Raw genomic sequence first — 21,217 nt, forward strand, 5'->3', positions numbered from 1 at the left:
ACACTATGGTAGGTGTTCTGAATTGACAAAGAAATGGAAGAATGTAAAGACCTGCACTGTTTACAATAACTTTCAGAGAAGTTACAGCATTAGTCTGTTTGGCAACTTTCTTAGGCTTTCTTATTGTGGGTGAGGAGTTGTTTAAGATTGGGTGGCTGTCTGTAGGCAATGAAAGGTCTTCCTCCCAGAGCTTGAGAAAGGGAGCTGTCATTGTCCAGGAGAGGCTGTAGATCTCTGATGATGCATACAGCTCCCGAGCTAAAACAGTACAACGCATCATCAGAGATCTACAGCCTCTCCTGTACAATGACAGCTCCCTTTCTCAAGCTCTGGGAGGAAGACCTTTCATTGCCTACAGACAGCCACCCAATCTTAAACAACTCCTCACCCACAATAATACAACCACCAGACTTAACATGGACACTGGTACCAGAGCCTGCAATAAACCCAGATGCCAACTTTGCTGCCACATACACCCGGACAACATAATTACAGGCCCCAACAACATCCAACATACCATCTCAGGACTATTTAATTGCTCATCTTCTAACATTGTGTATATGCCATCAAATGCCAACAGTGCCCTTCAGCTCTCTATATTGGACAAACAGGCCAAACCCTACGCCAAAGGATAAATGGACATAAATCTGACATCAGGAACCACAAGACAGAGAAACCAGTAGGAGAACACTTCAATCTCCTAGGACATTCTATACAAGATCTCAAAGCAGCTGTTTTATTACAGAAAAATTCCAGGAACAGACTGGAAAGAGAAGTTGCTGAATTGGAACTCATTACCAAGCTTAAAACCATGGAGCCACCTGGGATGAACAAAGACATAGGATTCTTATCTCGTTATGCACGATCAAGCTTTCTTTAGCGCCTCAGCCCTTGCTTTCCCCCCGCAGGACCAATTGCAGTCATCAGCAGTCGTTAACAGCCATCTACAGGTTTACCACTCCCATCAGCCCATCACCCATTCCCACCCACCCCCACCACCCTCTGTATATACATAAGAGTCTGACTCTTCTGTTTCAAGTGTATCTGAAGAAGTGTGCATGCACATGAAAGCTCATACCAAAATAAAAACTTAGTTGGTCTTTAAGGTGCTACTGAAGGAATTTTTTTATGGTGTGAGTTGTATGGGTAACTTGCTAAGTAGTATAATGGATGCCTTGGTAGTTGAAAAGAGGACAGTTGTACAGAAAAGCATTTTATGTGTAAGATGAACCTATTCTTCAACTAGTTGATGGTGCTCGAAGCTTTTTGTTGTACTAGGGAATGGAGAGCAGCATCTTGTGCTTGGTACAACCAACATTGTACCACATTTTGCTTTATCTTTGTTTAGTCTATTCACAGAAATGATGGCATGAAAACAAAATGGGCATTGAACCTAGGAATTAAAACTGAATGGGGCAAAACATTTGTTTTTGGGTTGGTTGTGTGTTAAGTTGTTGGATGTCCATATGTGACTGGTGGTCTTCCTACTCTTATTTTACAGATGGAAGATGGTCATTCCCTTTTCGATTACAGCGTTGGCCTGAATGATATAGTCCAACTGCTGGTGAGGCAAAGCCCTGCCCTCCTGCCTTTGGCTAACAAAGAGAAGGATTCTGAACTTTCAGACACGGACTCTGGGTGTGGTTCAGGCCAAAGTGAATCTGATAAAAACTCCAATAATGGGGAGGGGCCTGTGGAAATGGAGGGACCACCAAGCACAGCAGGCCAAACTGATCTGGTGGACCCAGGCTTTGGATTCTACAAGGTGAGGTGGTTTTAGACTTAATTTTAAGATCAAATGAGCAAAGCAAAAATGTCTATAAGTTCTAAAAAAACCCCCAAACATGTTAGAATTGATTTAATTTTGCAGTCATTGGTCAGTTTATACAAATGAGTAAATGTATTTTGACACTTTCCTAAATAAATAGGCAGCTGTATCTAAAAACAAGCAAACTATCAACAAAATGTTGAAACTCGGCTATTATCAACTGCAATGGGATAAAACCTATACAACATTTATTTCTAGATGGAGAAAGGGAAGTCATACCTATAGTACAAATGCATGAAATTGTATACCAGTCCAACTGTGACCACTTGCATTTGGAATATTTCCTTTTTGAAAAATGAAATATAATCCTTTTATTGCATTTGCTCAGCTTTTGTTAATTTAATGAGGGGGAAGGAGAAGGCATGGTATGGTACTCCTTAGCTTTCTTAAAAATGCATTTGCAGAAGACTATTTCTGCCCATATTAAAAGACTGGTCTGAAAACCTAAACAGCATTTGCATTGCTGCACAAGGTTAATGTCATAGATTAAGGATGAAGCAGAATGGGGTACAAGTCTAGCCTGAAAGTACAGGTGAAACTCGGAAAATTAGAATATCGTCAAAAAGTGCATTTATTTCAGTAAAGCAAAGTAAAAGGTAAAACCAATAGAGATAGATGCATGACATGCAAAGCAAGATGTGTCAAGCCTTTATTTGTTGTAATTGTAATTATTTGTCGTTAGGCGGGTCAATTATAAATGGAATGTAATTAATGAAATGTTAATAGCGATGGTAATTTTTGTATTATTGTAACTACAGTGGTACTTCGCAAGACGAATGCCTCGCACAACCAAAAACTCGCAAGACGAAAGAGTTTTGTGAAGCGCGGCCATAGAATGTAGCGCGGGAAGGCGGCAAAGGAAGATCAGCTGTCAGTGCGGGAAGCTGACAGCTGATCTTCCTTTGCCAGGGCGGATGGAGCTGAAGCGCGGCGGTGCGGTGGCTGCCCCTGCCTGTCTTCCCCTTAGCTCGGGGAAGACAGGTGGGGGCTTGCAGTGCCCGCCACGCTTCGGCTCCGTCCCCCGGGGAAGACAGGTGGGAGGCGGCGGCGGGGAGAAGCGCTTCTCCACCTCGCCGCGCACAGCCAGCATGGGACGCGGCTTCGGAGACCTCCAAAGCCCCGTCCCATGCCGGGGAAGACAGGCAGGAGGTGGCAGCGGGGAGAAGCGCTTCTCCCCCCCCCCCGCCTCGCACACAGTTGGCATCGGACAGGGCTTCGGAGAAGCGCTGTGCCTTCTCTGAAGCCCCGTCCCATGCCGCCGCCAGTCCCCCGGAGCCCATAGGAACGCATCGATTAAGTTTCAATGCATTCCTATGGGAAACCGGGACTCGCAAGACGAATTTTTCGTAGGACGAATTGAGTCCTGGAACGAATTAAATTCGTCTTGCGAGGCACCACTGTATTTGTTTTATTACTGTGGAATTTCCAAAAGAAAGCATTTGTAAAAATTAAAAGACAAATAAAAAAATATTAAGTTGCATTACTGAAATCAATGCACTTTTCGACGATATTCTAATTTTCCAAGTTTCACCTGTATCTGGTGCATTTTACAATTCACAGGTGTTTCTTTGTGACTTTGTTTCCTAGGCTACTGAGGCAGGGGTCAGGCAATAGGACAGCACAGGAGAAGGAAACAGAAGTATGACGCCCTTTCTGTGTGCCAGGGATGGAGAACCTCAGGCCTGGGAGCCAATTGTGGCTCTTCAGACCTCTCTATATGGCCCTCAGGACTTTCTCCAGTGCTGCTCCATGCCATTCTAGAACGGGGTATCCTAAACTCAGGTCTGCAGCTGTTGTTGGACTACAACTCCCATCATCCCTAGATAGCAGAACCAGTGGTCAGGGATGATGGGAATCATAGTCTAAAAACAGCCAGACCTGACTTTGGGAAAGCCTGTTCTAAAATATTTCTGCCTGGTTGGAATGTGTCCTTGAACTATAAAAGTGCCCATCTGTTGATCTGCCCACTTCTTTCCTTCTGGTATATGTCCCTAGAAGATTGGCTATGATGTAACAGTCCAAATACCCATTTCTCTTCGACTTTATTGATTTTCAGAAATGAATGCTGTTTACCTTTTGAAATGGCTGTAATTTTCAAGATTGAGTTTATTTTAAAAACAACTAAATAGGTGGACTCTGGGCTTTTGTTTTTAGATCAATGAGCTAGTGGATGCTCGTGATACAAGCATGGGGGCCTGGTTTGAAGCTCAGGTTGTCAACGTGACCCAGAAAGAAAAAGCTGCCAACAAGGCAAGTGAGAGTGATGAGGAATCTGATCTGCAAGAAGCCATTGCTGAAGAGGACATTGTATATCATGTGAAATATGATGAGTGAGTGTTTTTTTTCCTAGTCCCTTTAGAACAACAGGCTATTTTTTTTGGCAAACACCTGATGGCAGAGTTCAGCCTAGCAATCATAGAATAATGGAATCATAGAATTGTAGTGTTGAAGGGTCCCTGAGAGTCATTTAGTCCAACCCCCCGCCATGCAGGAATCTCAACTAAAGCATTGGGGGTGTCTTTTGGATATAGATGTAACCAGGCATTCATACTTCGTTTTCCATGCTGAACGCGCTATATTGCCCCAGCCACGTTCCTAAACTTGGAGCTGCAGAGGTGGGTGGTGATAGTCGTGGAGCTGCATGATGATCCCTGCCTGCTCTCCATCTCTGGGAGTTGCTTGAAGCACCTGGAGTGCCTTACTGCAGGACAGAACAGGCAAGCCCTCTGCCACTCCTTCCTGCTCCGTTTCCCCTTGGAAACGTGGGGGGCTTTCCTTGGCTGCCATGTGAGGCTATCATTTTCTTTGGCAGAACACGGGCCACTTTACTGCTGTCTGTAAGTGGCTGCTCCTCCTCCTTTTAGAAATGGTTTGCTCCTAGTATTCCCTGCACTCTTTTCTATAAGGTCTTAAAAAATGAGGCAGCCTCTGTGTTACAGTAGATCACCAAAAGATGGCAAGCAGCAGTTCACAAGAAACTGGAGGTCCCAGTATACTCCTCATGAAAATGGCAGCAGCTGCTAGGAGCAGAAATGCAACTTTGGTCTGAGTGCTGCATATGTTTATACTACAGTGTACACAGGAATTATCACTTTCTAGTGCAGGGGTGAAGGAGAGAATAGAGCAGGCAAGCCAGATCCTGATCTCCCCCACCCACTGTGAGCCATTTTGACAGATAGGTGTAATTTGACAGATATCAATTACATGACATCATGGTCATGTCATGTGACTCAATTTCAAAGGAACAAATTGGTAAGGCACTCTTAAGTGTGCTCCTGAATCTTCCTTCCTTTTTTTGAGTTCAAGCCATGACTACAGTGGGGGGAAAATATTCTTTCAGCTGCATTCTGAGGTTTCAACCTGCAGTGTAAACTTTCCTGCACCTGACATATTTGACATCAGCCCAGGGAAAAAGGAGTGTGGTTTACCCAAAACTGCCTAGCAGGCCAACCTCCAAGGCTTGGCAGGCCTAAAGAGGCCCTTTGGCTATAGGGTTCCTCACCATTACTGGAATTCTACAGATCTTCCTTCATGTATTGCATATCTTGTCTTAAAAAGCATTTCTCTTATTCCGTGAGATAATTCTTAATAGAATTTCCCCACACATCCAGTGTTCTCCCTTATTTTCATATTTTTCTGTTGGAGAAATAGGCAAAAAGTCCTCAGGAGAAACCTTTTTTTGTTCTTGTTATCTTGTCCAGGCCTCCACATTTCCAGTGCAGGCAGGGACTTCTTTTAGTTTTTACTTTCTGTACAGCACTTGAAAAAATTTGGGTTGCATTTACCATGTGGGATTGTTTTCTTACCGCCACCCCCTGTCCCCCAATGAAGCTATCCCGAGAATGGTGTCATTCAGCTGAGCTCCAGGAACGTACGTGCTCGTGCCAGGACGACTCTGAAGTGGGAGGAGCTAGAAATAGGAGATGTCGTCATGCTGAATTACAATCCTGATGATCCAAAGGAGAGGGGATTTTGGTACGATGCAGAGATCCTGCAAAAACGAGAAACCAGAACATACAAGGAGTTATATGCCAAGATAGTTCTTGGGTAAGTGATAGGTCATGAGCAGCGAATCCCATCTGCCAAGCCTCCACGGAAATATTTACGTGACACCCCGAATCCTTATTTTGTGCTGTCTGATGACCTAAGCCCAGGGATGGGAGAGGCATTTCTCTTAACATGCCATATGTGTGTACCAAAATCTCAGTTCTTCTTCTTCTTCCTCTTCCTCTTCACGACTTGCAGCCAATTCTTATATGCTTCTCTTCTAGGGATGCTGGAGATACCTTGAATGATTGCCGAATTACTATTGTGGATGAAATCTACAAGATTGAAGAACCTGGCTGTGCTGTTCCACTTACTGCTGAGAGCCCACTAAAAAGTGAGTTGTATCACTTCTCCCTCCTAAGCACTCAGAGGATAGCTGTCACTGGAAAAAAAATGCTGTACTGCGTCAGGATAAAGCATTCTCTGAAATCTTCCAGCAAACCAGCTGTCATCCGTCCCCAGTGGGTGGCATAAAGTTCCCATTTAGTTATCCTAGCAAATAATCCCTCTCTGTGAGGTTTCTTGTGGCTTGCTCTCCTTGGCCTGATCAGTATGGTGTGTGTTGTGTTTCCTTTTTCATAGGGCAGAGTGGACCTGTGTGTAAGCACTGCAAAGACAACCCTAGCAAAACCTGCCGGATGTGCGCCTGTCATGTGTGTGGAGGGAAACAGGATCCAGAGAAACAGCTGATGTGTGATGAGTGTGACATGGCCTTCCACATCTACTGTCTTAACCCACCTCTTAACAGGATACCTGATGATGAGGACTGGTAAGTAGCCATGAAGACTTTTTGAAAATTATAATGCTTATTGAAGTTTTAACAGTACAGTACATAATAAAACGAAACAGGTGAACAAACATAAAATACAATTAACTGAACAAATATGTAGTAAGCTAGTAAAATAGTGAGGAGACAAATAATGACAGCTTTTTAAATTGATTCGTAAGCAGACAGAAAATAATTTAAAGTATAAAGATTTATAGAAGCAGTGGATGCTTACGGCAAGTCTTAAGGTCACATGGCCCATGGCCCTTCTGGTTTGAAAGTAATCTTGGGGGTGGGATCAATACCCTGGAACAGCCTCCCCACCAATAAGGCTGATTAAAACCATTGTTGAGGTTTGGGTGACCATTTCTTCCATCCTTCCATTTCTGCTTAATTTACTCTGGACAATCATTGAGCATGTACTGGAGATGCTGGGATACTGTATTGTCTAGCAATCAGACATGGCTGTTTCCTATTGCCATTAAAAGCAAATGAAGCCCATTAAGAGTCAAAGCACTGCTTCTTCGCCGGTCATGGATCACAGGACCAATGCTTTCACAACCCTGTTTGCAGGGCTCCCCCTAAATACCCCAAATACAAGGGCTTCTTTTGATTACAGCAAATACTTCTGTGACATTTCCTTCTATCTCCTTTCAGCTTGTTTTTATGAAAAGTGATATCCTTCCCTTTGGAAATGCCAGAGGTCTAGCTATGACACCATCTACACACAACATATGTGTTCTGTTAATTCTAACTATTTTCTGGCTTAGTCAGGAGTTTGTTGTGTACCTTTTTAAAGGGTGTTCGCAAGACACTTTGTGATCTGATGCGTAATGAACATGGTTCTTAATAGCATGTAGGATGTGGGCTCCAGTCTGGCTCGCCTCTTTTTTCCTTGCACCTCAACTTTGCTCTCAGGGTAGGAGGGCTGTAGCTCAGTGGAATGCCATGTTCTTTGTATGTTAACTGGCATTGCCAGCTATCAGGGCTGTGAAAAACCACTGTAGGCAGTATTGTGCTGGGTCAACCAATAGAAGAAAGAGAAACAGCTTAGTATATATTCTGTGTAAGTCACCTTTACTTGGACTTCTAAATTTTTGCCCAGATAAAAGCCTTGATAAAAGCCTTGAGTAATTAAGCTGGGTATGTCTTTTTTAGTTTGCCTTTTTTTGTCTGTTTTCATATACTTCTAACTGCCAGTTACACAAGGAGGAAAACTGGATGAAAGAGTTTTGTTGGGTTGGCTCTGTGTTCTAACACAAATTGACCAATCTTGGGGGAAATTAGAAATACCGTAACTGTATATGAAATTGTGGATACAGGTTTTTTCTTCTTCTAATAGGACATATTAAAAATAGTCCTAGGAACCAATCCTCGTCCCCTCCCATGACACGTCTTTAATTTTTTTGATAACTAGGTATTGTCCTGAATGTCGCAATGATGCAAGTGAGGTGGTTTTGGCTGGTGAGAAGCTGAAAGAAAGCAAAAAGAAAGCCAAGATGGCATCTGCAAATTCATCCTCTCAGCGGGACTGGGGCAAGGTACGTCCATCCTGGTTTGTTTTGTCTTGCTCTCCTCCTCTCTTCAGTCCGGCACTGCTGCTGGGCACATGTAAAAACCTCAGGACGGATGTGTACACAATTACATGGCTCAGCCAGCTCAAAGTATTTCACATGTTCTCTAATCTACTAGAATGTCATTTGTGTTCCACAAAGAGAAAAGTCACAGGGGTGACATGTCTGTCCAAGCAGAGTTGTCTCTTGACAACCAGCTTGTCTTATGAAGCCCTGAGAACAATTGCTACTTACAGTGGCTTTCAGTGGAAACGTCTACCTTTCAACAGCATAGGGCTAGTATTGTTAAATAGGTAGCAGGAATGATTCTGTGCTAACCTTAGATGGGACTGCTTTGTTACATGGGCTTTATATGGGGGAACGTAATGGATGAATGTGTCCTTCTCTTGTAGCTCCACGTTTTCCTTTGTACACAATAAATTGCTGGGCTAATTTGTGGCAATTTCTGTCTTGATATGTGACTTTTTTTATTTTCTAGGGCATGGCATGTGTAGGTCGCACAAGAGAGTGTACCATAGTCCCATCAAACCACTATGGGCCAATCCCTGGAGTTCCAGTTGGAACCATGTGGAAGTTCAGAGTCCAGGTGAGATGCTGTATCTGGCCCCATTCTTTTTCCATTGTGGAGTGGGTGGGTGTTCCTGGGAACAACAGACAACTGCTATTTATATCTGGGTACGAATGTGCAAGGAGGCCCTTGAATCTGATGACAAGCAGGGTGCTACTCATTTAGCTGTGTTTGCAAGAACAATAATTTCTGGAGTGGCAAGTGGCTACTGCCATTTTTTTTATTGTGGCCCTGACCCTTTTTGTTCAGAAGGGAAATACTGCTTTCCCCATTGTTACTTACCTACCTGAAATGTAACGTGAAGAGCTCTTGGGAAACTGCACTCTCACTGCAAATGGGGCCATGGCAGTTATAGCTCGTAGGTGGTGTAGTGGGTGCAGTGTTTTACATTCATTACCAGTACAAGGTTTCCATATCTCCCCACCCCATTGATCCGTTGGTAATTGGATGCTTCCATGTGACTGTCTGTACTTGACCTCATGGATGTGCATTTCTCCATAGGTAAGCGAGTCGGGTGTCCACAGGCCCCATGTTGCAGGTATACATGGCAGAAGCAATGATGGAGCCTATTCACTGGTCCTGGCAGGCGGCTATGAAGATGATATAGTAAGTGGTGTGTGTGTCAGTTAGCTCATCTCATCATTCTCACCTCTTTTCTAGAAGGCCCAATAAATTGCTCTTAAGAAGTATTCTGTTAGGCAAAAGGTTTGTCCTCTTTCTTCCATCCCAGATAAGTTTGGATCATGGGATGGACTACTCCAGTGGGGTGCTGCTCTTACTTCTTCACACTTTAAAACACAAATTGTTTGTGGTATGAACATGATGTATGTTGTGTAGAGAGGAAAAGAGTGTGTCAGGTGTTGGAAACACACCTCTAAGCTCTCTGTCTGCATTGGTATGAACCAGTGAGGTTAATACTATTTTTGTCATATAATGTGTGACACAATGTTAGTACTGGGTGAATGCATGTATCAATCCTATGGAGGTATCTGATGAAGTGTGCATGCACACGAAAGCTCATACCAAAATAAAAACTTTGGTCTTTAAGGTGCTACTGAAGGATTTTTTTTAATTTTGTTTCGACTCAGACCAATACGGCTACCTACCTGTAACCAATCCTATGGTAGTTACAGTCTGCTGTATGTTGTTGTTCAATTTATTTGTTGCCTAATACAAAGCGTCTCTAGGAGACTTACATACTCAGTTAAAGGACCCATCATGTTTAACAATAAAACAATATGATCATTACCACCCATGCCACCAAAAAAGGAATATGCTGCCCTTGAGAGGTTACAGTAATAGGCAAGGCCAAGGGCTGCTCAGGGTTGCTGCTGTCTTTTTATATATCTACACAGCCACAGTGTGGTAGAACTGGAATTAAAAATCCTCTTGAATGCCACCACTTTGTGAGGACACAATAATATAGTAACATCTGAATTAAGTGATGTATGTGATATGAAACAGGGCTGGAAAAATATTGCAAAATTCATTGGTTGCCACAGATTTTTTTAAAGCACAGATTGGTGGAGTTCGACAAGTGCCTAAGTGTTTTATGTGCCAACACGAGTTTATTCAGGTGCTTGAGTGACTGGGTGATTGGGATTTTCCCAGTCCTGGATTGAACTATCTGGATATTTTTCAGGATCATGGAAATTCTTTCACTTACACGGGAAGCGGAGGTCGTGACCTTTCTGGAAACAAACGTACAGCTGAACAGTCTTGTGATCAAAAACTTACAAATATGAACAGGTGAGGCAAAAGAGCTTACCTTTCAAGGGGTTTTCAGGAAATGGCAAGTTATGAAAGCATTCCTATTTCTGCGAGCATTTAAAGAAATAAAGAAGTACTGTAGGTGTTTTATAGATGTTTACTGGCCTGCCTAATATGGTGGCTCTTGAAACATTATTGCTTTGTTGACTATCTCTAGGTTGTAATAATAAACATAATGTTTATTATTACATGGGAAAGATACATTGAGCAACTTCTTCCAGTTCTAGAAACTGATTCTCTTTGCCTTCCATTTTGTTTTGGAAATATGTTGAAAAGCAGCATGACTCCTTCACAATTTGCTTATGGGCTTTCTGAAGGCATCTGGCTGAGCGGTGCGAGAAGCAAATGGATTTTTGTGTGGGGAGCAGATGGATTTTTGGTCTGGTCAAGTGGGGCTTTTCTGTCCGTAAAGGTAAAGGTAAAGGGACCCCTGACCATTAGGTCCAGTCGTGACCGACTCTGGGGTTGCGGCGCTCATCTCGCGTTATTGGCCGAGGGAGCCGGCGTACAGCTTCCGGGTCATGTGGCCAGCATGACAAAGCCGCTTCTGGCGAACCAGAGCAGCGCACGGAAACGCCGTTTACCTTCCTGCTTGGAGCGGCACCTATTTATCTACTTGCACTTTGACGTGCTTTCAAACTGCTAGGTTGACAGGAGCTGGGACTGAGCAACGGGAGTTCACCCCGTTGCAGGGATTCGAACTGCCGACCTTCTGATCGGCAAGCCCTTGGCTCTGTGGTTTAACACACAGCGCCACCTGCGTCCCTTTCTGTCCTTAACCATAGCTTATTCTGTGATGTAGGAAGAAAAGTTACTTGTGTCTTCTGCCCTCATCTCCATACCAAAGATCTACAGCAGGTTTCAGGAACCTGTGACCCTCCAGATATTTCCAGACTCCTGTTTGCATCACCCCTGACAATTGGCCAAACTGGTTAGTGCTTATGGGACTTTAAAGTCCAACATAATCTGGAGGGTCACAGGTTCCTCCTCTCTGATCTCTTTAAGAGCTAAGGGCTGGATTCCCCATGCATTCCCACACACACTTTCTCTTTTTATAAATTATTTTGTAGGGCGTTGGCGCTGAACTGCAGTGCTCCAATCAATGATAAAGACGGCTCAGAGGCTAAGGACTGGAGAGCCGGAAAGCCAGTGAGGGTGGTGCGGAATGCAAAGGGGGGCAGGCATAGCAAATATGCCCCTAAGGATGGCAACAGATATGACGGCATATATAAGGTAAGGATTTTTGCCTAAGTGTAAGGCAATGTGGATTCAAGGTGGGCTCATTAGGAAAGCTTTGTGTGACATTTAAACCTCTCTTCTCATTTCCTTTTTTAGGTTGTTAAATATTGGCCTGAAACAGGGAAATCTGGCTTCTTAGTGTGGCGCTACCTGCTCAGGAGAGATGATGATGAGCCAGCCCCTTGGACCAGGGAAGGGAAGGAGAGAATGAAGAAACTTGGTCTGACAATGCAGGTAAGTCATGCTGTAGAGTGTTGAGAAGCATTGTCCTTTGAAGGGTCAGGAGTCCAGCTGCTGCGAGAGAAATGGTGGTTAAGGTAACCTCTCAGGATTGTGTTATGCTTCTGGCCACTTATTTGGCTTTGTTTTCTTTCTCTAGTAGTTGAACAGGAGTGCACACCCAGTTCAGGTGTGCTTGATTTTTTCTCCCTGTAATGCCCATTGAATGTCCTGCGTTCGATACCTACTGGTGAAACTTTCAGATTTTGAGCAGCCATGCAGTCATTAAGCTAAAAACCACCCCCAAGTAATTAGTGGCTGCTTTTTTTATTAGAAAAAAAATAGCTGTCCCCCTTTTCAGCTCAACAGTTACAGTGGAATACTGTATGCTTAGATCTTGATGGAAGATGCTTTTACTCCAGTGCCATCCAGTAGGCAGATTAGCACTCTGGATTTCATGGCAGTACATTTCCCTTTACATCTATACCTCCCATTGCTGCAGTTATGTGTAACACCAATTATTAGTCTTTGGCACTGGTGGCAGCAAGAGCAGTGCTGTGGTTGATGGATTTAGATCAGGCTTCCTCAACCTTGGCCCTCCAGATGTTTTGAGACTACAATTCCCAGCATCCCTGACCACTGGTCCTGCTAGGTAGGGATCGTGGGAGTTGTAGGCCAAAAAACATCTGGAGGGCCGAGGTTGAGGAAGCCTGATTTAGATGGTGCAACTCAGCATTCTTATGGTAGAAGAAAGGAATCCTAAGAGCTTCCCTGTGAGATTAGACCAGATCAGTGGACAGTGTTGGATTAAGGGATGTTGTCTCTGAGGGCTATGCACAGGCTAACCATTCCTCATTCCTAATTCAGTATCCTGAAGGGTATCTGGAATCTGTTGCAAACAAAGAAAAAGAAAACAGTAAGAAAACAGAAGAGATTGAATCCCCGGGGCAAGGGAAAAGAAAGCGAAAATCTGGTAGGTATTGATATTGGTGTGTGTGTGCCTTTAAAGGCCTAACTTTCTTTTACAAGACCCAGGTTTGTTATCAGTCACAGAATAATGACCTGAGCTGAGGCAGGATCCAGTGAAAACAAGGGAGATCTTTATTTTTCTGCTGCAGCACGCTCCCTCCTCCTTGCAAGGAGGTGAGAGAGAGACCAAGAACAAAGTGTATCACATCTTTTAAACGTTTGCATTTTTGCCTGCAGAAGGAGGACATCCCCTTACCTCAGTGTCACAAATATATCACACATAAAGTGGGGTTGCAGGCGCTTGGGCAAGTCAAGATGTGTTAAATTTCTGAGGATTAGCAAGGTTTACATAGTTCCAAACAGAGGTTATGCAGAGCATTAACACTGGAAATAGGTTCTCCTAGGGCAAGGGTGCCCAAACTTTTTTCAGAGAGGGCCAAATTTGATGAAGTGAACATGCGTGAGGGCCAACCAAAGTTGTTGAGCTTTTTTTGGGGGGGGATTTTACCCTAGGATATATACTGCCACGGGGGCCGAATTAAATCGGCTGGTGGGCCGGATTAGGCCCCCCAAAATGAACTTTGGACATGCCTGTCCTAGGGATTGATTGATATGGCAATCCGGAACGCCGCACACCTGGGCAAAATCGTACAATATTTGAAGACAGTTGACACTTATTGAAGCTAAAAAGTGGGGAGGAAAACCTCTCAGGCCCTTCCCCTGACAGGCAGCAGCCTACATGACCTAAGGCAATGAGGTTATGGAGGATGTAAGGTCTCCCACAATGAAAAAAGGCACACATGACCAACAGGTTCCAAAAGTAAGAATTACACACTGTTCCATAGGGAAATTCAAGCTTCCCTTGTTTTAGATTTAAAGTATCTGGCTTAAATGAGGAAAGGTTGGGGTACATGCCTCCATTAGAACCAGGCAAACAAGGAAAGGGGGACAGGGTGGATTCCCTGGACAGAATGTGTGGTGTGGTGCTTTGGGGGTGACATAAGGGTGCATTTATTTTATGTGCATCCTTGGGAGATGTGGTGGGGCACATGGTAGCCCAAAACAGATGTATAGAGGAAAAAAGGGGGGTATGCAGTGGGAACTTTTCTGGTAACAGTATACCTTATCCAATTGTCTACAGTTTTCTTCTTTGGAGGGGCGCAGGCAGAAAATAAAACTGAGATAAAGCATCATGTATTTTTGTTTCCAGGAAATGAGATGGACGTCTCTGTTTCTCCTGCTGGCACACCAAAGAAGACCAAGGTTGAAGTCTACAAGCTCACTCCCAAGCAGAAGGCCCTTATTAAAGATGACGAAGCCAATGCAAAGTTGTGGAGTGACGCACTAGAAGCCCTTAAGGACGGCCCGGTAAGTGTGGGGCGAGTACCACTTGCCCCAAAACAGTGTTAAGAAGCACTGGTTATTGGCATTCTGTTTAACTTGAGATTGCCTGTACGTGCAGCATAATTATTTTTTAAAAAGGCCTCCCACATTAAAAGCAGCACCGAAGACAAAACCTAAGCTCTCTCTCAAAGTAGAAACCTAGCAATAAGAGAGGCTGGGACCAAGTCTTTGCCTCTACCATGCAACTGGGAAGCTTACAGCCTCCCTGGGGAGAGCATTCCACAAGTGTGGAGCCCCTGCAGAAAAGGCCCATTTAATGTTTAAGCAATAGGAGAACAGAAGCAGCACTACTGTAACTCCTCTATCTCCCTTTTCATGGCAGAAATTCCTCAACAAAGTGGAAGAAACTTTCCTGTGCATTTGCTGTCAGGAAGTGGTGTTTCGGCCAATAACAACGGTGTGCCAGCACAATGTATGCAAGGTGAGGAGCTGCCATTGATTTTCACTGCCATTGACTCTTCCTATAATTTTTAAGACTTGAAACATGTTGACTGGCTCTGGAAACATTCTAAAGCAGGGGTGTGGAACCTTAGGCCTGCGGGCCAAATTTCGCCTGGTCTGAGTCCAGTCAGGTGTGGAGCAGCTGAATAGGTTGCACAAACGAGTTCCTCATCGAATATTCAATCGCACAACCAATTGCCTACAGAAAACAGCATTGCAAGCCCTTTTTCTGCCCTTTTCTGAGCAAAGGACTGGCAAAGCCCCTTGTGCTGTGGTTCCCAAGCGTCCAGCAACCTGCTGGCTGTCATGTGCTTGGAAAAATACCGTGCAAAGGGCTTTATGGGGGAGAAAAACCAGCCCTCAATCATCTGTCAGCATCAAGATGTCAGGCAATTGAGTTGTCCTTCCCACAGGTCACCAGAGTTGTCCTGTGTTGACTGAGAACAGATAGAGATTTGGGCCAAAAGTGTTCCCACTCTTGTTCTAGGGCAGGCATCGGCAACCTCGCTTCTGGAAATCGCTTCTGGAAATCGCTTCTGCGCAAGTGCGGAGTGTGTCCGGCCCACGGACCAGTGTCCGTGGCAATGATCTGGCCCATGACCGGAAAACGTTGCCGACGCCTGTTCTAGGGTGTGCAATATTGTGTGAGTGAACAAGGTGTCACCAGTAGGCGGAGCCAAACTCTACAGGGACAGGGAACCAGTGCACCTCCAGCTGTTGTTGGACTTGCAACTCGCATCAACATTGCAAGTGGTCAAGAATACGGGTAATGGAATTTGGAGTCCTGGAACTGCATAGCTTTCCATCCCTGCCCTACAGGGTGGCTGCATGCAGAATAAAGTACAAAAATTGTGTATCTTGCAAGATTTGTTAACCTGTTCTAAGGTATCTGAAGAAGTGTGCATGCACACGAAAGCTCATACCAAAATAAAAACTTAGTTGGTCTTTAAGGTGCTACTGAAGGAATTTTTTTTATTTTGTTCTAAGAGGACACTCCTATCTTCCACTGTAATATTTAATGTGAAATGGGAAGGTCCTACTTAAGTCGAGATTGCAGAATTACAGTATTGGGATTCTCGTCTCCTGAAGGTTGTTAAAAGGAAGCAGCAAAAAGCTAATTGTGTAAGACTGGCTCTTGGTAGCCAGTCACACTAATTTGTGAATAGCAAGAGACTAAGGGCAGAAAGGAGGTGCTGTACTGAGATCTGTAGTCTAATCTTTCTCTGTCCCTCCTTACTCTGTGATAGGGCTGTGAAAAGGTTCCATGCCCTCTGGTAAGATCCCCTTGACTCTGTTCAAAAAGTTAATTGTCAGCTAAAGCAAGCTGAAAGAATACCTCCCTCAGGCAATACTGGGTCATTGCTTTTGTCCTGGGATTAGTGATGATGCAAATAGTTGCAGGGTAGAACTTAAGGTGAATAGAGCGAGATTGTGACCTGCAGGTGGCTGGATAGGGTGTGACTGAAATATCCTGGTGCTCCTTGTTTCTGTATAGACTTTAGCTGTTATCTCAGGGTGGTGATTAAATCATTTTTGTGTGTGATGAAGAATTCTCATCACCCTTCACAAAAACAGGCGGGTTTAATTGGTACTGCATTTAATAAAGGACAGACAAGTTTCAGCAATAATTCCTCTCAACACAGGCTGGGGTTTTTTTTTGTTTACTACAAACTTGATATACCAAGTCTACAGAACAATAAAAGTATTAGCATAGCTGGCTTGACACAGGGTCCTCCTTATTGCCCTTTATCAGAATTAAGTTTGCTGCAGTTTGTGTGAATGTTGGCAATTTTATCACCAAAGCAGAGTATTCTTATGTTTTAATTAAAGCAAGATGTTATCTTAGATGTGGGTTAGCACTCTATTTCTCATTGCAATCAGCAAGGGGTGTGTGTGTGGGGGGAAGGGTTGAATCTTTGTGATCTCTTGTTCAGTGTAAAGATAACTGGTATCTTTTGATCACCCATTCATTATTATTATTATTATTATTATTATTATTATTATTATTACTCCGCAGAGTCTAGAATCTTAAATTAGAAATTTGTTTTCTTAATGCAGGGATCAAAGAATATTTGCAAAAGTATAGTTTTTGTTTTGTCTTATACTGAGTGGTAGTGGCTCTACAGGCTTCCAGGCAGGTGACTTTCTCAGCCCCACCTGGGTATTCTGGGGATTGAACCAGTGATTTTTCATGCAAAGGAAATGGTCTACTAGCCTTTCATAAGTAGTAGCTGTATTTTCCCCCAAGGAAACATACTACATTCCTATTGGCATTCATGCTTTTGGCAATCAATAAACAAAACCCAAAACCAGATGCACTTTAATAGCTATGGCAAACCTTAAGTGGATGGGTTTTATGTCCCTGTTTAGTTATGCTAGTGGTCTTAAAAATTCCCATTTCTTTGATCTCTCTTTTTCTCCCCAGGACTGCCTAGATCGATCCTTCCGAGCAGAAGTCTACAGCTGCCCAGCCTGCCGTTATGATCTTGGCAAAAACTATACAATGCAAGTGAATGAACTGCTGCAGACCCTCCTGAGCCAGCTCTTCCCTGGCTATGGCAATGGACGGTGATTCCAAAAAGCACTTCTAATTTCATTAAGATTTTTTTTAATTTTAAAAGCAAAACCTTGTGGGGTTTTTTGACGGGGTTTTATTTAAATAAATAGCCTTTTAGAAAAGCTGTCACTGTTGTCTCCCTTCCCTGAAAACTATAAAGGTTGAGGAACCTGCTTATGTATTTTTGTAGTAATGATTGCATCTTTTTTTTTAAAGGAAACCTTCATGGTTATAGGAATTGCAAATTTCTCATTGTGTGCTACTAAAATCTACAGAATTGCAGTTTTTTTAAAAATGGGGTGTCATTTTCTTTCAAAACTAAAAACCTAGTACATGGCATGGTTGCTAGAACAATCTCTTTGATCTATGGATTTTTGACTGTTAAGTTTGATGCTCTTGATATTTTTGTGGCAGCATTTTTTAAAAACTGCTATCACAGCATTTTTTACTGTTGTCAGTTTAGTACCCGCCACAGTGATCATTTGAGACCCCTCGATTCTTGGAGTGTTGGCGTTCTTTACTAAAAGCCCCCTTCTCTACTGGTTACTTGTCTTAACAGTTTTTATGTAAAAGTTACTACCTCAGTCTCCACATTTAATCAGCCAGGTGCTGCTTCCTACTTAATAGTGCCATATGGGAACACACAAAAGCCATTTGGAAGTGCCTTTTTACTGCTTTTTTTGCTGTGAAAGACTGAGCTTTGAACATTGGAAAAGCACTGAATTTTCTAAACTGCCAACAAATTTTTGCTCCTGGGATTCAAAAATGTCACTACCGCTGCTCTAGATCATTAGCTTTAGATCAGTGTCCTGTGTGCATGTCTGAATATTCCTTTTTATCTTTCTTAGAATGGGAAATAAGACATGTAACCAGCTTTGAAATGGAAAGGCTTGGTTGTATATTCGGTGGTTGGTCATTCTTGCTTCAAACAGTACCAAAACTTTACAGTTTAATACCTCAGGATAAAACAGAGTTGATACTAAATCACTCTTCACATCATACAGACTGGAATAAATAATGCTTGTTTAACTTTTTTTAGCCTCTTTACCTCCTTATAAATGTATAATATTGTTTGGAAACTTTTATGACTTTTGAATTATGCCACAGTTTTGTACAAACAAAAGTTCTCAAAAATAAAATACGTTTTCGTATCAAAGAGAATGTGCCTGATTAAATTTTGAAATTCAGTTTTGAGTTTGGTGATGATTAGATCTGTGTGGCTAGAGATCTAGATAACTTTTAGTCTAGCTGCTGCTCCTCCTACCCCACACTTAATCAAGGAGTTGACAACCTTATCTTGAAATAGTTGACTGCCTGTTTTAGCATGTGGAATGAACACTGGTTACAAATTGAGGAAAAATGCTAGCAGTAGCAGCAATTTCATGGAGGGTGAGAAGATAAATTTGTTTAAAACTTTTGTTGTTGTTGTTCTTGATTGCACCGCTTGTTGTGGAAGAACTAACTGATTCATAAAGGTCCAGACTGTGCCCAAGTTGGTGCCCTCCATGTTTTTCAGACTAAAACTTCCTTTTAAATACTGTATAGGATTATCTTTAAATTCCCCTTTTTCTGTTATGTATGTATTTGTTTGTTTTATATATTGTAGGTTGCTTTGAGTCACTGTTATAAGAAAAAAAGCTGCTCCTTTTTCCTTATGGGGTATCCAAGAGCCCATATAGAGTCCTTTTGTAGGTTCTCTATCGGTAGGAGAAAATAACAGAGACCAACAAGAGATTATTGAGAAGCAAAGCAGCTAGTAAACCTGATCTTTATTAACAGTTGCAACAGGGTGCTCCCCCACACGCAGGAGAGAGGAGGAGGACCCAGAACAGAGGTGTGACCACCCTTATATAGACATTTTAAATTGCCCACCCTAGAGTCCAAGACCACCGCCAGAAACATCATACATATATCACAGAAGGGGTGTAGCCCAAGGCCACCCCCAGATGGGACAGAAAAGGCAGTCTACAACAGAAAGTGCGTTGTTTATCTTGTCCGGCAAGTTACCTGATTGCATTATCTGGATTTGGGGCACTCTTTTGTTATTATAACTACTTAATTTCTGAAGCTAGGCTCACACCCTGTTCTTATCTTGAATGTGCCCTTAAGCCAGGATTTGTGAGGACAGGATTTGTGAGAAAAGAGACAATGGGGAAGTTTCCCACTTTGACCTTGCAGAGAAATATTTGAGGTCAATTTGTTCAGGACCTAATCTGTGGGGTTTCAGACATGTGGTTTATTTATACAGCTAGGAACATTTAATTTTTTTATATATGGCCTTTAAATTCTTATAACATCACCTTGGTAAAAAGGGACCAATAAATGTCATTATTAATAATAATACTCCCATCAGCCCCTGCCTGCATCCCATAGTCCCTTTGCAAGGGATCAAGAAGTTACTGTCCCTCGTATGGACTATGCCTCCCATCATCCATGATTGGCCATGCTGGCTGAGGCTGATGAAAATTGTAACCCCAAACATATGGAAGGCACCAGCTTGTGGAAGCTTTGGCTGAAAAGAATAGTTATGTTACAGAAACAGAAAGAGAGCATTGTACTTTCCAAGGCCAAGATTAGTAAAGCTTGAAAGTTGCTATCAAGTGTTGAGGGACAATTCTGGCTCTTAAAATATGAAGGTTGCCTGTCCTGAGGAGTAATTTCCAATGGACACAGAAGGATAGATGCTAAGGGTCTGTTGGAATTGGAGCTTTTCTTGCTTACAGTTGTTCATCATAAGATGTGAACTCCTTAGACTTCCAGTTGGTTGGCTTTGGTTGTGATTCAAGGGGCTCCTTCAAATGCATGCAGGCTGAGTGGGTTTTATGTGTTGGGGCAATGGCTTACTCTTTGGCTGAGAGATTTTTAAAACGCAGTGGTCAGAGCTGTAGTCTTAAGGACACTTGGAGGATCACATTCTCTTTTTAAAACAAGGCTATGGGGTAGAGCTTTGGGGAAGAGGAGACAGTTTTTGTCTGAGCAAAGCCCCTCTTTCCATACATAGGCTTACTTGGAAACAAGTACCTTTTAAAGACTTGAAAAAGAGTTTTCTGATAGCAGGAGGTTTATTGACGAAGGAAGTCACTAAAAGGTTTGCTCTGGGTTGCATTCCTGTGCACAATTACCTAGGAGCAAAACCCACTGGTCACAGTGGGGCTTAATTCTGAGTAAGTCTGCAAGGCATCACACTGCCTACCCCACCTCGCAGGTTTGATGTGAGGATTAAATGTAGCAGGGGTAAGATGATAAATCAAGGAGTCGGAGCTAAACTCTTCAACAGGTGGCTATCCAACATCTGCTTGAACACCTCCAGCATGTAGATCTCCTCTCCCCATAGGCTCTATTGAATTGCTTTTTATCCTCCATATCTTAAACTGAGTCTACCCTCCTTGCTGTTAAGTCCATTTGATCTAGTCTGGCTTCTCTGTAGGAGACCCTCAAGTATTTGAAGAGGGTTCCTATGCGCCTCCACCCCACCTATCTCCAGATGAAACACCCTTCCTTCTGAAACCTGTCCATAATCCCATGTTTTTCCTTGCCTTCTGAGCCAATTCCACTTTTTAAATATATATATATTCTGCATTTTTTTGGACCCTTCTCTTCCAAAGAATTCCAGCTCGCATACATGCGCTCAGTACTCTATATCTGTATGAAGGGGAGATTAGGCTAGCGAAAGCTCATCCTGCCGCCTTTGCCAGGTGCGTGATTTGAACTTGGGCGATCCTTGGTAGAGTCCCAAAGCCCATGATCCCCGCCCCGCAGCCTTAAAAGCATGCTTTTGTGATTTGCAGTACTGTAGTGACCTTCGGCCCCCATTTATATTTACATTGCCCGCTCC

General features: G+C 43.1%; 1 protein-coding gene across 2 annotated transcripts in view; it reads left to right on the top strand.

Moving 5' to 3' along the window:
* Positions 1-18,516, top strand: part of UHRF1 (ubiquitin like with PHD and ring finger domains 1) — a 32,002-nt gene extending 13,486 nt beyond the window's left edge. For both annotated transcript variants that reach the window (XM_035119103.2, XM_035119104.2), the window contains exons 3-17: positions 1,502-1,765; positions 3,983-4,158; positions 5,660-5,875; positions 6,100-6,209; positions 6,458-6,644; positions 8,059-8,182; positions 8,694-8,801; positions 9,285-9,389; positions 10,426-10,532; positions 11,624-11,786; positions 11,889-12,026; positions 12,879-12,984; positions 14,191-14,348; positions 14,707-14,805; positions 17,251-18,516. In XM_035119103.2, coding sequence (XP_034974994.1) covers positions 1,502-1,765; positions 3,983-4,158; positions 5,660-5,875; positions 6,100-6,209; positions 6,458-6,644; positions 8,059-8,182; positions 8,694-8,801; positions 9,285-9,389; positions 10,426-10,532; positions 11,624-11,786; positions 11,889-12,026; positions 12,879-12,984; positions 14,191-14,348; positions 14,707-14,805; positions 17,251-17,397 — 2,208 coding nt within the window. In that variant the 3' untranslated portion in view covers positions 17,398-18,516. The remainder of the gene's footprint in view (positions 1-1,501; positions 1,766-3,982; positions 4,159-5,659; positions 5,876-6,099; positions 6,210-6,457; positions 6,645-8,058; positions 8,183-8,693; positions 8,802-9,284; positions 9,390-10,425; positions 10,533-11,623; positions 11,787-11,888; positions 12,027-12,878; positions 12,985-14,190; positions 14,349-14,706; positions 14,806-17,250) is intronic.
* Positions 18,517-21,217: the final 2,701 nt, after the last annotated feature.

The sequence above is a fragment of the Zootoca vivipara genome, chromosome 6 (genome assembly GCF_963506605.1).
Source record: "Zootoca vivipara chromosome 6, rZooViv1.1, whole genome shotgun sequence".
NCBI lineage: Eukaryota > Metazoa > Chordata > Lepidosauria > Squamata > Lacertidae > Zootoca > Zootoca vivipara.